This window comes from Oncorhynchus mykiss, chromosome 3 (assembly GCF_013265735.2).
Source record: "Oncorhynchus mykiss isolate Arlee chromosome 3, USDA_OmykA_1.1, whole genome shotgun sequence".
NCBI classification, from domain to species: Eukaryota; Metazoa; Chordata; class Actinopteri; order Salmoniformes; family Salmonidae; genus Oncorhynchus; species Oncorhynchus mykiss.
Genome location: NC_048567.1, coordinates 58,215,698 through 58,232,171, shown reverse-complemented (window position 1 = coordinate 58,232,171; position 16,474 = coordinate 58,215,698). Strand labels below are relative to the sequence as shown.

The following is a 16,474-nucleotide window of genomic DNA, read 5'->3' as shown; positions in this document are numbered from 1 at the left end:
AAACCCAGCCTAACCCAGCAGAAGCATGGTGGCTAGGAAAAACTCCCTAGAAAGGCAGGAACCTAGGAAGTAACCTAGAGAGGAACCAGGCTCTGAGTGGTGGCCAGTCCTCTTCTGGCTGTGCCGGGTGGAGATTATAACAGTACATGGCCAAGATGTTCAAACGTTCATAGATGACCAGCAGGGTCAAATAATAATAATCACAGTGGTTGTAGAGGGTGCAACAGGTCAGCTCCTAAGGAGTAAATGTCAGTTGGCTTTTCATAGCCGAGGATTCAGAGTTAGAGACAGCAAATGCTGTAGAGAAAGAAAGAGTCGAAAACAGCAGGTCCGGGACAAGGTAACCAAGGTAGTGACAGTGGGAGCTGTCTGGAGCACTGCCTCCCCAGCAAATTACTAGACATGCTCTGAAAGTAAAGCAAATATCTGCAATCATGCAAATTGTTATATGGTACGGTAGGCTACAGGTTTTAAAGACTTAACATTTAGAGAAAGGCTTTTATTCAATCAATTGAACACACTGTAGTGGGTTTCTGGAATGCTTTTTCAGAAGTGCCAGTTTTGAAGTGTTTACTACCCCGATCTGTGATGTGTTACAGTGGAAAACAAACACACTTCTAGAAGTGCTATCTGGAAAAAAAACACTATATGCAGTTGATTGAATAACAGCCAACTGGTTTCTATGTCATTTAAAATGGACACTCAAAAATGCATACGATGGGTATGTGACAAGATCAATGACAATAGATGGATCCAATGGAAGTCAGGGATACTATAGGTTGCTCTTATAATTGTCAGTCAAAGTCAAAGAAAGTGTACAAAGCTAACTCACCCCATAAGTGGATCCACAGCGATTCCTTTAGGATTGGTCAGATCTAAATCTATAATGGTGACGCAGGTGTCCCCAACACGGTTGCAAACAAATATCCTGTCGCTTACACGGTCCACAAAGTAAAAGTTTCCAGTGAGCCAATCGATGGTCATATGCTCTACATCTATGGAGAAAAACAAAGAATGACATTAAATTCTTGCCATTAAACCTTTCTTTGATCAAATATATTTGTTTCAAATGACATGTTGTGAGGATAAACTTGTTAATCTTCCATTATGTTAGATCACATTTTCTCATTTACATTCATTTTATTTACTAAAGGTAAAGACACATAACTGAATGTAAGGTACTGTATGTGTAGTAAGTTTGGAATCTGACATTGATGGAATACTGAGCGTGAGCAGCAATCCTTAAATTCTTGAATAAACAGGATAGAATAGCTAGGTTCTCTTAAACACATGTGCCTAAAGCATTCCAAACCTAATTACACTACAATGACTCTGAAGTAGAAAGTGACCATGGGAAGTTCATTGGGTAAGCATTTCCTACACTCTTAAAGGTGCCATCTACAACCTAAAATAGATCCTCGGCTGTCCCCATAGGAGAACCATTTGAAGAACCATTTTTGGTTCCAGGTAGAACCCTTTTCTACAGAGGGTTCTACATGGAACCTAAAAGGGTTCTATCTAGAACCAAAAAGGGTTCTCCTATGGGGATAGCCAAAGAACCCTTTTGGAACCCTTTTTTCTAAGTGTACATTGTGAAGTTAGTGGGGAAAAATAGAGACATAGAGGGAGGCAGAGGTAGGGAAAGAGTGAGACAGGGAGCATTTTAAGGGTTTCTGAAGGGGCATGTCTGAGTGTGCTTGATAAATCAATAGTTGCTAAACATTGTAAGCGAGAGAATTTCCTTGACAACTTGACACAATGCAAGACGTACTTTGTAAACTTTGTACTGTTTTGATATCCTTTTCCATTGTAAATCCATTCAGATTCTTCATCTTAGCACAGCGAAGCCTTCCAGTGGAATCTGAGGATAGAAGCCAACACACTTCCTCTTCCTGGTAATAGTAATCCAATGAAAGGGATCCATATTTATCCAACAGTCTCAAAGTCTGTAGATTAGATCCGTTTAGTCTTGTGGTTGCTATGTGATCTGACCTTACAATCAGCAGAGCTGGAGGACTGTCGCCAGGGTCTGGAACACAAGAAGAAGAAATAGTGGGGGAAAAATCACCCCAGGAGGACTCCGATGTGGACGATATATTAAAAAAAATGGATTTTCTTCAGTTAATTTCTGTAATTTATAACTGAACAGAACAACATCCATAAGGAACGAGCAACACATCAAAGCTACATCAGATTTAATGTTCTCTTCAGCTGTTATCTCTTCCTGACTGCTAAGCTAACACAACCCATGTCTGAGGCCTAATTGACCGTGTACTTTCTCTGCTACTGAGCTCACCCCAAAAAGCCCTGCTTTATCCCGATCCCCCACACAAGTTCAAGTCAGGGCTGGCTCTCCTAATATGGGCAATAAATCAGTGTTTCCACTGTGAAAAACACTTATCTTTACCCTGATCCCTCTAAGCCAACCTTTAGGAGCTGCCTATAACTCCATGAGATACCATTGTAGCATGGAGGGGGCTTTGGTTTTCTCATAGAATCACATTTTCTGCATCCCAAATGGCACTCTATTTCCTATGTAACGCAATACATTTGACCAGGGCCCATAGGGGAATAGGGTGCCATTTGAGGTGCCAGTCATGCTCTCTGACAAAGACATTGTTCTCTTGAATGCAAAACTGTGGTCTTCATTCAACAAAATATGAACTCTACGTTTCTCTACTGTACTGTACAACATGTGTCAAACAAGTCCTGCATGAAAAACATCGTCATCCACCATTAACATAATTTCTAAAACTGCAATTACTGGATTGGAGAGAAACAGTAATATGGTTTTGATTAATGATAATGTAATCAGGTCAAGGGAAAATGTCACAGAATGTTGGTACTGATGGTTTTTGGAGAGTGCAAGGGAAAAGTATTGTATTATATGTCATGACATTGGCCTGTGGGTAAGGTTTATGACCCCCCCCCCCCCATAAATCATAAATACCTTTCTCCCTTCTCTACAGAGGGACTCTTGAATAGCCTTTGCTAAACAGAGATTCTGGGAACATCAGAAGGTGGGGTGAAATTAACCATATTTTGGTAATCCAACCAGTTGAACATATGCGTTGGTACTTAATGAATATGATGTCAGTTCGGTTGTCATCTGAGACATTCTCATTAATGATAGGATGACATAAACAGTACAGTGGAAAGTCTACACATTATAGTTATCAGATTCACATGGAATTATTGTGCAATTTAAATGTTTGAATATGAAATTATTTGGGAGGGGATGAAATGTGATTTTAGCTTCTAAAATGTGAGAATTGGGTTTTCATGAGTGAATTAGGCCTGACTCAGTGGCCCGCCCACGTGAAGAAACATTGGTTATAAACTATGAAACACGCCCTCCTCTCCCTTCCGATTTAAAGTCTTGACGACAATATAACTTTCTGTTCCGGGTACATTAGGATGACGATCCGATGTCAGAAGGGTTCAGATAATAACTACAGAGCGAAGCCAACCTCAGCGTGAGCTTTGGTTGCGATTGGTATGAACTTTGAACTCTTATTCGCTACAGAAGTGATACCTTCTAGCCATTGAGTTAGCAACAGCAGCTGCAAACGTGGGCTAGGAAAGAACAGACAGAGTATTCCGTCTACCACACAATGATGTTACTACAACGTATTCAATTTACCACCAGAGACATTCTTCCGAGGACAGGAAGATCTCTGTTGGCCAACATGACCAGCATCTACGACCAACCTACCGAAGCGCAGCTCAGAGTAAATATTTATTGCATTTTCCTTTTCCAAATGGGCGGTAATTTAGAATGCGTAAGATTCTGTATTTACTATAGAGTAGCTGCCTACGGCCCAATAGAGACATCGCTTTTCCTTTTGTTCTTCAGTCTTCCCGCTCTTTCACTCAAACCCAGCCCCCTTTTCTTTGTGTAACCAACTGTCATATCTGTTCCGTCCGCTAGGGACGTTTTCCTTTATGACATAATTTGTAATCAAGGTATGATTCATTCTGTGTATATGTAATTCTGTGTGATTAGTATGGTATTTAGTAAATAAATAATTGAACCCAATTTTGTATTGCTGATTCAACTTCTTAGCCAGGGTTCGTAAATATAACCAAGAATTTACAACTTTCAGATGAGACTGAAATAAGGTGACGATTAATATTGACTGCTATTGATAAAAAATATTACTAGGTCTTTAAGAGTTTATTCGGAAGATAACAGCTCTATGAATATTATTTTGTGATGCCCCGACTTTCTGTGTTAATTACATTTACCTGATTAGCTCAATCAGGTAATATTAATTACAGAGAAAGGATTTTATAGAATAGCATGTCATATCACTTAATCTGGCATAGCCAAAGACACGACATATATAATCATAACCTTTTAACATCCTGATGAAAAATTATTGATTAAATGTGGAAGAAGAAAAAATGTGTTTCTGCGGTATATTTTAAAAAAAACTATAATTAGATATTAATGCAGAGATCATCTAGATTCAGCCGCAGGCCATTTTTTTCTTGAGTGGATGTTTGGGGGGCCAGAACATAATTACAAATAATTTGCAGACTGCAAATTGACCAAAAGAAGGCCAAACAGATATATTTGACTAAAACATAATCATTTCAAACCTTGCTTACATTTGTATATGATCAAGTCTCTATTATGCGTAGGAACACTTGGGAAAATATTTCCAAAATTAAAATCACTTGGAGCTGATTTCCTGGTGTTTTTAGTTTTTATATTTTTAAATATACACATTTATTTTCTGCTCAGAAAACTTGGGGGGCCAACCAAAACTCACGGCCCAACAATTGGGGAACCCTGCATTAATGTGTTTTTTATCCTCTACCATTTCACCATCTCATGGCCTCTGAGAGAATATGCTCCTGACATTTATATTCATGAGCTTTTACAACTAACGGTAACCCTATAGTTAACCCTGTACTGCAATCTTTCTCCGCTAAATTAATATTAATGTGTGTGAGCATTGGGTTCAGTTAAGTTTATGGGTAATCATATTCAGTTTATTCCTGGTAGGAAACCAGTCACATTGATTAAAAGCTGCAACAGTGTGACTCTCCCCAGCTAGGTGTGCTGCTTTGCTTCAGGCTACTTTCACACAGTAGAGTATGTATCATCATCACATCCTAAAAATGTATCATACATTACGATGGCCAATACAGAAAAACAGTATATGGCACAAGGCTAAATGTTTGTCTGTGTAGACTGGAACACTACTGCATATTGTATTATACCAAACAATGAAGTGAGTTATTTTTTCAGCTATCGGACCATAAAGTAAATCAAGGCAACGCCAGGTATTGTCTCGCCATAAAACACTCCCTGGGTGTTGAGATGGCTCCCGGTTAAAACCTCGAGATCATTAATTCCCTCATTATCCTAACCTGACCATATCTACTACTGCATTCCCATTCCCTGGTGGAAGATAGATGTGGTCAGTGGTGGAACAAATTCATCTTTCCTATACTGAAGCTACCCAACACTGAAAAACAAGGTTAAGAGGAATTAGGCCTATTCCTATACCCAAGCCCCCATGATGGTTGAACATAGAAAAGTGTACCTTCTATCTTCTAAGTTATTAATAGAAATAAAGACTATATGGCATATATGCAGATGATGTTGTTTTATAATACAGTGTTGTTATTCTCACCTTGTTTGGCTGTGCAGGACGTTCTGTCATTCTGTAAGATGTATCCCTCTGTACAGCTGCATCTATATGACCCGTAGGTGTTCAAGCAGGTTTGGCTACATGCTCCGTACACAGCACATTCATCATGATCTGGGGAGAGAGGGGGAGCCATTTGTAACAAATTAGGTTTGCTCAAACATGACCCAAATACATAAAGCATACTTAATGTGGCCCTCACTGTATCACCTTAGAAATTATTACCACACAACCAAGTGTTGGAAAGTCATTGGATCCTGTCGTGTGAATAAAATCATGGTTCTCTACTGTAGTGAACTGTTATGCATTTACTGTACTATACTATACTGTATGTTGTGAAGCAGAGTTACTGTACATAATTTGAACCATACCTTGGATACAGAACTGAATCTAAAACCCACCAGAGATCCCTCTAACCCCTGACCTCTGATAGAAGTCTCATGTCACAGTATGTCCCAACAGCTGTCAGACCGGACTGGGCTGCTACTGACGGGGTCAGGGGAGAACAACCCTGCCTCCAGACAGATGGTCCTAATTTCCTACAGGCCTCCTGCCTATTCAGTTAATTTGAGAAGTTTGGCCTAGGGTGAAGGAGAGAGGAGAGGAGATAGAGAGAGGGAAAAAGGAGATAGAGGAGAGATGCAACTCGCCCGACAGCATTAACGATGCTTACCTCTGCAGCTTGTCCCATCCTCACCGACCTCAAAGCCGTCAGCGCAGAAACAGAAGGTTCCATTTCTCGTCATGACGCAGCCATAGCGGCAACGCAGCTCATGGCAAGCTGACAGCAGCTCTGTGGAGAGAGAGAGCAAGAGAGAGAGAGAGAGAGAGAGAGAGAGAGAGAGAGAGAGAGAGAGAGAGAGAGAGAGAGAGAGAGAGAGAGAGAGAGAGAGAGAGAGAGACGAGGGAACACATGTAAATTGCTTTTTGATTTTCTTCTTGCTCCTCAAAGCCCTTCTTTTCCCATCAGTGGAGGAGTTTGACAGTCCTGAGCTCACGGCAGGGATCATTAGGTGTTGCGCAACAGTACAGTCAGTATCTGGGAAATGCCACACAGAAATACAAAATGTGTGGGAAGACAGCCTCTCATGTAGCTGCTAACTCAACATTTAAATGACAGAAGTAGATGTGCTCTCTACAGAGACTTAGAATCTTAGAAACATTATGGAAATTACTAGAGGATAAAAAACGGCTCTCTGTACAGTACTTTCCATTTGCAGACTTAAATCGGCATACTGTGCTGCACACAATCAGGCTAAAGTATTATTCAAGTATTTTGCTGCACAGAACTGGTCTAAAGTATTATTGAAGCAGAGTACCCTCAGTTAATTTTAGTTGTCAAGGATGACAGTGGATGACAGTCAATCATTTTTTTTGTAAAAGCAATTTTTAAAGCATTACAGAAACTTTCTTAGCCTCCTTATCTTGTAAAGACTCTTTAATAAACAACACAATGAAACATTCAAAGCAACCAAAAAATTAAAGACACTGAATCTTTCTCATGAAGACTCAAAATGATGGGAGTGAACCCCTGCCTATTTTTCAAGCCTGTCGCAAAATACAACACTGCCTCTTTAAGACAAAAAAAAATCTCTTTACCAAACTCGGTTTTCAAAGATGTCTAGAAAATGCACACGTTTTGTGCTCTTGTAGGAAGCAATCACCCTCCCATTACTGACTACAAATTATCTATAACTGGGCTAATAACTCACTAACTAGCAAAGGACATGAACAAATATACAAATGTGCACACGTCGCTACATGTCGCTCTCACTTTGATCTCAAAACAAGCACATCTACACACAACAGCTCATGCTGTAAAAAATGTCAAGTTCAAAGTGAATGGCACGTATCGATATATGGCAATGGTCTATTTGCATATAGGTCTACTGTAGCTCAGATTGGTTATGGGGCACTGGTCTGTGTAGAGTACGGCCTGAGTCGAGCCTGTCAATGCAATAGAATCCTACTCCGATGCATTCTGCTTACAACAAAATCTCTTACATATTCGTTTTGTTTCAGTATGTTGCATTGGAAGTCACTAATATTGTGTTGATTCAATCTCAATTCCCACAGTAAAGGGAAACATTGATAGTGTTAACTAATGGGGAAACTCTACAAAGTTGAGTGAAGTTCAATCTCGTGTTTCTCTGCAAGCAAAGCATTCTAAAATGACTTTGTGGAATACATTAGTGTTTCATTTTGAAACACTTGTCTACATGGAATATAAAATGACTGATAGCAGTTCTGAGAGGGCCAACTTCTTATGTCCCTAGCTAGCGTTCATTCTATTGTTCTGATGTTCTTTGTGTAACACCATTCTCTGTACAGACCGGAACAAAAGACCGGCAATTTAAGACTTGATAGATGTTCAATGGAATAAGTGACAGATAGAAAATAATAAGCTTAAAAAACAGGGAAAGTTTTAATTGCTGAAAAGATAGATTTGCTATCGCCGAGCATTAATTACTGTCAAATAGAAACCTTAGGATAAAGGCTGTTCAGGCTACTCATTGATTTGACTTGTTTTCTTCTATTTCCAACAACAGAGCATTTAAAACAATCAGGGAACGTCTCGGCAGAACCAAGCAAACTCCTGACAACATATACTTAGACATCAAGACATCAGTGAGCTCAGCCAATAATCAAAGTCTCAGAACACCACTATCTGTGTGGAGGATATTGGTGTTGTGTTTAGGAATTAAAATGCATGCTGAGGAAGATGACAGTTTTAAAAGCGTAGGAATTTATAGAGGTGTCTTTCCTGTTAGCTTGCTGACACATGAAGATGTATTGGTCGGGTGGTGAGATGGCAGGTGCAATAGACAAGCTGTCTGTGTGGCTGTTGGAAACCAGTACATTAACTGGTAATGATAAAGACATCTCAGTTGGATTATTTAATTCTGAAGGCATCTTTGAAATCATCCTGTATGAATGCCAATGCAATACAGTACTGTACACGAAAATATAAACACAGCAAAACACACACACACACACACATTCAAACAAGTATGCACCCACAGCACATGCACGCAAGCGCACACGCGCGCACACACACACACACACACACACATTCGGTAAGGTAATTAACTGTCTAAATAAATAATATTTTACTGGCAAGAGCTGTATGATACACAGACAATGTCATTTTGGTAACAACTGAAAGACATACTTTATTGAAATAGCTCAAATGCACCATTTTGTCTATGTATTTTGTGGCGCGTACTCTCTAAATGCCCCCCTCTCCTATTGTCTATTTTGATCCTTTCATCTAGTACGACTCAGTAAGACTTTATCTTTCATGACATGATAACTGGCATGCTTTCCTGTTCTGTGGGAAGAGAACATGCAAAACGACTAGACGCTGGGCCTAAAGATATCCAAACCAAAGATAATCTGCATATCTAATAGCAGACAATGTTACGGTGAGTGAATGAGGACCCAAAAGCGAACTAACTTAAACAGAGCTTCTTTAATAACCAAACATAGGTAGGCTCAGATAGACCGGCAGATTCCGACAGGACAGGACAAGGTTACAGCAAACATGACGATAGTCTGGTTCAGGCATGAAACACAACAAACAAGAATCCGACAAGGACAGGAACAAAAACAGAGAGAGATATAGGGGACTAATCAGAGGGAAAAAGGGAACAGGTGGGAAAAGGGGTGACGAGGTAGTCAGGAGGAGACAAGGAACAGCTGGGGGAAAGCGGGGGAGAAAAGGTAACCTAATACGACCAGCAGAGGGAGACAGGGTGAAAGGAAAGGACAGAAAGACACAACATGACAATACATGACAGACAAAGCTAGGTAGAAAGTGATGCCTGCCTTCTTCTCTGTGGCTAAAGAAACAGCAAAACCATGGGTAACACCTTACTTAGAATTGTGATACTAGCATTCATAAAGCCTTTAGTCATAATGCCCTACATATGGTTGTATATATTCTGATTGTGTCAGTCTCCTCTAATCATCTCTAGAGATGTTTAATGTCTAACTGGAAGTTTGTTCACTAAGTACCAGGAAAAATCTTTTGAAAATAGAGCATGTTTCTCAATGCCACTTATGCATCAGGGACGAACTACTGTAGAAGGGCGGATACAGAGATCCAAAGCGTATAGATAGACTATGTAGTTGGTCAACTCAAAAGACACGCTTTCAGGTGTTATCTTGGAGAACATTTTGAGAAATTGTATAAGGTGTCAACACCTCTCTTATTAAGCAGACTAGGAGAGAGCTAACATCTTTAAATACAGTGGCTTGCGAAAGTATTCACCCCTTTTGGCATTTTTCCTATTTTGTTGCCTTACAACCTGGAATTAAAATAGATTTTTAGGTGGTTTGTATCATTTGATTTACACAACATGCCTACCACTTTGAATATGCAAAATATTTTTTATTGTGAGCATAGTCAGCTTAGGCTGCTACATGATAATCAGCTTGCGTTGCTAGGGTTAGCTATCTAGCTTGCCAGCCTAGCTAGCTCTAGTTCAATGGAAACCGATGCAAACCTGCTGGCTACGTGGCTAGCTAGAACAGTGGTGACAGTCAGATCCCTATGAGATTCAGTGCTTTAATAAGTGTCATTGTGCAAAAATCTTAGTCGACCAAGAGCTGTCTGTTCCTTCGACCAATCGATATTAAAACGTGTATTTTTCCATTTATTGACACATTCTATGTGCTTTAATCAAATCAATTATATTCACTGAGCTTGTCTGATGCTTTAAGCATACTGCTTGATTAAATAAAGAATTACTAGAGGGAGTCCGACCAGCAAATTATTTGATTGTGCCGGACCGGGCTCAGAATTGCTGTACTGTGTTTAAAAAAAGACAGCGAGTGACTGTGTGACTAGCACCCATTGTGTCTCTCTCCTACCTGCTGCAGCGACCACCACAGAACATCAAAGTGTTTGTCGCGCTGTCCGTGTTGCTGATATACTGTTGTTCAGGTTAGTTATCTTTGTTTTAGTTTACAACGGAGCCCCTAGTTCCACTCTTTATACCCCTGATACCTCCTTTGTCCCACCCCCCAAACATGCGGTGACCTCACCCATTACAACCAGCATGTCCAGAGATACAACCTCTCTCATCATCACCCAGTGCCTGGGCTTACCTCCGCTGTACCCGCACCCCACCATACCCCTGTCTGCGCATTATGCCCTGAATATATTCTACCATGCCCAGAAACCTGCTCCTCTTATTCTCTGTCCCCAACGCTCTAGGCGACCAGTTTTGATAGCCTTCAGCCGCAAACTCATACTACTCCTTCTCTGTTCCGCGGGTGATGTGGAGGTAAACCCAGGCCATGCATGTCCCCAGGCACCCTCATTTGTTGACTTCTGTGATCGAAAAAGCCTTGGTTTCATGCATGTCAACATCAGAAGCCTCCTCCCTAAGTTTGTCTTACTCACTGCTCTAGCACACTCTGCTAACCCTGATGTCCTTGCCGTGTCTGAATCCTGGCTCAGGAAGGCCACCAAAAAATTCTGAGATTTCCATACCCAACTATAACATCTTCCGTCAAGATAGAACTGCCAAAGGGGGAGGAGTTGCAGTCTACTGCAGAGATAGCCTGCAAAGTAATGTCATACTTTCCAGGTCCATACCCAAACAGTTCGAACTACTAATTTTGAAAATTACTCTCTCCAGAAATAAGTCTCTCACTGTTGCCGCCTGCTACCGACCCCCCTCAGCTCCCAGCTGTGCCCTGGACACCATTTGTGAATTGATCGCACCCCATCTAGCTTCAGAGTTTGTTCTGTTAGGTGACCTAAACTGGGATATGCTTAACACCCCGGCAGTCCTACAATCTAAGCTAGATGCCCTCAATCTCACTCAAATCATCAAGGAACCCACCAGGTACAACCCTAACTCTGTAAACAAGGGCACCCTCATAGACGTCATCCTGACCAACTGGCCCTCCAAATACACCTCCGCTGTCTTCAACCAGGATCTCAGCGATCACTGCCTCATTGCCTGTATCCGCTACGGAGCCGCAGTCAAACGACCACCCCTCATCACTGTCAAACGCTCCCTAAAACACATCTGTGAGCAGGCCTTTCTAATCGACCTGGCCCGGGTATCCTGGAAGGACATTGACCTCATCCCGTCAGTTGAGGATGCCTGGTCTTTCTTTAAAAGTAACTTCCTCACCATTTTAGATAAGCATGCACCGTTCAAAAAATGCAGAACTAAGAACAGATATAGCCCCTGGTTCACTCCAGACCTGACTGCCCCCGACCAGCACAAAAACATCCTGTGGCGGACTGCAATAACATCGAATAGTCCCCGCGATATGCAACTGTTCAGGGAAGTCAGGAACCAATGCACGCAGTCAGTCAGGAAAGCTAAGGCCAGCTTCTTCAGGCAGAAGTTTGCATCCAGTAGCTCCAACTCCAAAAAGTTCTGGGACACTGTGAAGTCCATGGAGAACAAGAGCACCTCCTCCCAGCTGCCCACTGCACTGAGGCTAGGTAACACGGTCACCACCGATAAATCCATGATTATCGAAAACTTCAACAAGCATTTCTCAACGGCTGGCCATGCCTTCCGCCTGGCTACTCCAACCTTGGCCAACAGCTCCCCCCCCCCCCCCCCCCCCGCAGCTACTCGCCCAAGCCTCTCCAGGTTCTCCTTTACCCAAATCCAGATAGCAGATGTTCTGAAAGAGCTGCAAAACCTGGACCCGTACAAATCAGCTGGGCTTGACAATCCGCCGCCATTGTCGCAACCCCTATTACCAGCCTGTTCAACCTCTCTTTCATATCGCCAAGGATTGGAAAGCTGCCGCAGTCATCCCCCTCTTCAAAGGGGGCGACACCCTGGACACCCAAACTGTTACAGACCTATATCCATCCTGCCCTGCCTATCTAAGGTCTTTGAAAGCCAAGTCAACAAACAGGTCACTGACCATCTCGAATCCCACCTTACCTTCTCCGCTGTGCAATCTGGTTTCCGAGCCGGTCACGGGTGTACCTCAGCCACGCTCAAGGTACTAAACGATATCATAACCGCCATTGATAAAGGACAGTACTGTGCAGCCGTCTTCATAGACCTTGCCAAGGCTTTCGACTCTGTCAATCACTGTATTCTTATCGGCAGACTCAGTAGCCTCGGTTTTTCGGATGACTGCCTTGCCTGGTTCACCAATTACTTTGCAGACAGAGTTCAGTGTGTCAAATCGGAGGGCATGCTGTCCGGTCCTCTGGCAGTCTCTATGGGGGTGACACAGGGTTCAATTCTCGGGCCGACTCTTTTCTCTGTCTATATCAATGATGTTGCTCATGCTGCGGGCGATTCCCTGATCCACCTCTACGCAGACGACACCATTCTATATACTTCCGGCCCGTCCTTGGACACTGTGCTATCTAACCTCCAAACGAGCTTCAATGCCATACAACACTCCTTCCGTGGCCTCCAACTGCTCTTAAATGCTAGTAAAACCAAATGCATGCTTTTCAACCGATCGCTGCCTGCACCCGCACGCCTGACCAGCATCACCACCCTGGATGGTTCCGACCTTGAATATGTGGACATCTATAAGTACCTAGGTGTCTGGCTAGACTGTAAACTCTCCTTCCAGACCCATATCAAACATCTCCAATCGAAAATCAAATCAAGAGTCAGCTTTCTATTCCGCAACAAAGCCTCCTTCACTCACGCCGCCAAACTTACCCTAGTAAAACTGACTATCCTACCGATCCTCGACTTCGGCGATGTCAACTACAAAATAGCTTCCAACACTCAACTCAGCAAACTGGATGCAGTTTATCACAGTGCCATCCGTTTTGTCACTAAAGCACCTTATACCACCCACCACTGCGACTTGTATGCTCTAGTCGGCTGGCCCTTGCTACATATTCGTCGCCAGACCCACTGGCTCCAGGTCATCTACAAGTCCATGCTAGGTAAAGCTCTGCCTTATCTCAGTTCACTGGTCATGATGGCAACACCCATCCGTAGCACGCGCTCCAGCAGGTGTATCTCACTGATCATCCCTAAAGCCAAAACCTCATTTGGCCGCCTTTCGTTCCAGTTCTCTGCTGCCTGTGACTGGAATGAATTGCAAAAATCGCTGAAGTTGGAGACTTTTATCTCCCTCACCAACTTCAAACATCTGCTATCTGAGCAGCTAACCGATCGCTGCAGCTGTACATAGTCTATTGGTAAATAGCCCACCCATTTTCACCTACCTCATCCCCATACTGTTTTTATTTATTTATTTTTATTTTTCTGCTCTTTTGCACACCAATATCTCTACCTGTACATAACCATCTGATCACTTATCACTCCAGTGTTAATCTGCATAATTGTAATCATTCGCCTACCTTCTCATGCCTTTTGCACACAATGTATATAGACTCCCCTTTTTTCTACTTATTGACTTGTTAATTGTTTACTCCATGTGCAACTCTGTGTTGTCTGTTCACACTGCTATGCTTTATCTTGGCCAGGTCGCAGTTGCAAATGAGAACTTGTTCTCAACTAGCCTACCTGGTAAAATAAAGGTGAAATATTTTTTTTTTTTTAAAAGCTGCTCTGACAGCAGGTGCTTAAAGTTAGTTTTAAGTTATAAGACTCCAGCTTCAGTGATTTTTGCAATTCGTTCTAGTCATTGGCAGCAGAGAACTGGAAGAAAAGGCAGCCAAAGGAAGTGTTGGCTTTGGGAAAGACCAGGGAAATATACCTGCTGGAGCGCGTGCTACAGGTGGGTGTTGCTTTGGTGACCAGTGAGCTGAGATAAGGCAGGGCTTTTCCTAGCATAGACTTATAGATGACCTGGAGTCAGTGGGTTTGGTGACAAATATGTAGTGAGGGCCAGCCAATGAGAGCATACAGGTCGCAGTGGTGGGTAGTATATGGGGCTTTGGTAACAAAACGGATGGCACTGTGATAGACTACATCCAGTTTGCTGAGTAGAGTGTTGGAGGCTATTTTGTAAATGACATCGCCGAAGTCAAGGATCGGTAGGATAGTCAGTTTTACGAGGGTATATTTGGGAGCATGAGTGAAGGAGGCTTTGTTGCGAAATAGGAAGCCGATTCTAGATTTAATTTTGGATTGGAGATGCTTAATGTGAGTTTGGAAGGAGAGTTTACAGTCTAACCAGACACCTAGGTATTTTTAGTTGTCCACATATTCTAAGTCAGAACCGTCCAGAGTAGTGATGCTAGAGGGGCGGGGGGGTGTGGGCAGCAATCGGTTGAAGAGCATGCATTTAGTTTTACTAGCATTTAAAAACAGTTGGAGGCCTCGGAAGGAGTGTTACATGGCATTAAAGCTCGTTTGGAGGTTTGTTAGCACAGTGTCCAAGGAAGAGCCAGTTGTATACAGAATGGTGTCATCTGCGTAGAGGTGGATCAGAGAATCACCAGCAGCAAGAGTGACATCATTGATATATACAGAGAAAAGCGTTGGGCAGAGAATTGAACCCTGTGGCACCCCTATAGAGACTGCCAGAAGTCCGGACAACAGGCCCTTCGATTTGACACACTGAACTCTATCTGAGAAGTAGTTGGTGGATCAGGGAAGGCAGTCATTTGAGAAGCCAAGGCTATTGAGTCTGCCTATAAGAACAGAGTCGATGCACAGTACTGTCTTGTAGGCTGGCTGATGTCTGAGTTAACGGTGATGACCGCTATCAGTGGTTAACTGACTACTAGCTAGTAAGCTGGCTAGCTGCTAATGGGGGTTCCGGTTCTAAAGTGTAAAAAATAGCAGATCCGTACCACATTGGGTGAGGCGGGTTGCAGGAGAGTATTTCTGTCCGTAGATGGAAATTGATATATATATATATATATATATATATATATATATATATATATATATATATATATATATATATATATATATATATATATATATATATATATATATATATATATATATATATATATATATATATATATATATATATATATATAAATATAAAAATGTATATACATGGGACGGGACAAGAAACAGACGACCAACTGCTATGCCATCTTAGTTTCATGGTTGAATGGTTGAATTGCTGCAAGAAACCACTGCTAAAGGACACCAATAATAAGAAGAGACTTGCTTGGGCCAAGAAACACAAGCAATGGACAGACTGGTGGAAATTTGTCCTATGGTCCAAATTTGAGATTTTTGGTTCCAACGGCTGTGTCTTTGTGAGATGCAGAGTAGGTCAACGGATGATCTCTGCATGTGTAGTTCCCACTGCGAAGCATGGAGGAGGAGGTGTGATGGTGTGGGGGTGCTTTGCTGGTGACAGTGTCAGTGATTTATTTAGAATTCAAGGCACACTTAACTAGAATGGCTACCACAACATTATGCGATACGCCATCCCATTTGGTGTGCGCTTAGTGGGACTATAATTTATTTTTAAACAGGACAATGACCCAACACACCTTCAGGCTGTGTAAGGGCTATTTGACCAAGAAAGAGAGTGTTGGAGTGCTGCGTCAGATGACCTGGCCTCCACAATCACCCAACCTAAACCCAAATGAGATGGTTTGGGATGAGTTGGACCGCAGAGTGAAGGAAACGCAGGCAACTTTTGCATATGTGGGAACTCCTTCGGGACTGTTGGAAAAACGTTCCAGGTGAAGCTGGTTGAGAGAATGCCAAGAGTGTGCAAAGCTGTCATCAAGGCAAAGGGTGGCTAATTTGATGAATCTCAAATAAAATATATTTAGATTTGTTTAACACGTTTTTGTTACTACATGATGACACATGTTATTTCATAGTTTTGATGTCGTCACTATTAGAAAATAGTAAAAATATGAAAAAACCCTTGAATGAGTATGTACTCAAACTTTTGACTGTTAC

At 42.1% G+C, this 16,474-nt stretch overlaps 1 protein-coding gene across 1 annotated transcript in view; it reads right to left on the bottom strand.

Moving 5' to 3' along the window:
* Positions 1-16,474, bottom strand: part of LOC110504354 (low-density lipoprotein receptor-related protein 1B) — a 430,734-nt gene that overhangs the window by 238,419 nt on the left and 175,841 nt on the right. Inside the window, exons 5-8 of the mRNA XM_036965026.1 lie at positions 6,337-6,456; positions 5,649-5,777; positions 1,772-2,029; positions 833-995 (exon numbers count right to left, since the gene is read on the bottom strand). Of these exons, the coding sequence (XP_036820921.1) occupies positions 833-995; positions 1,772-2,029; positions 5,649-5,777; positions 6,337-6,456 (670 nt within the window). The remainder of the gene's footprint in view (positions 1-832; positions 996-1,771; positions 2,030-5,648; positions 5,778-6,336; positions 6,457-16,474) is intronic.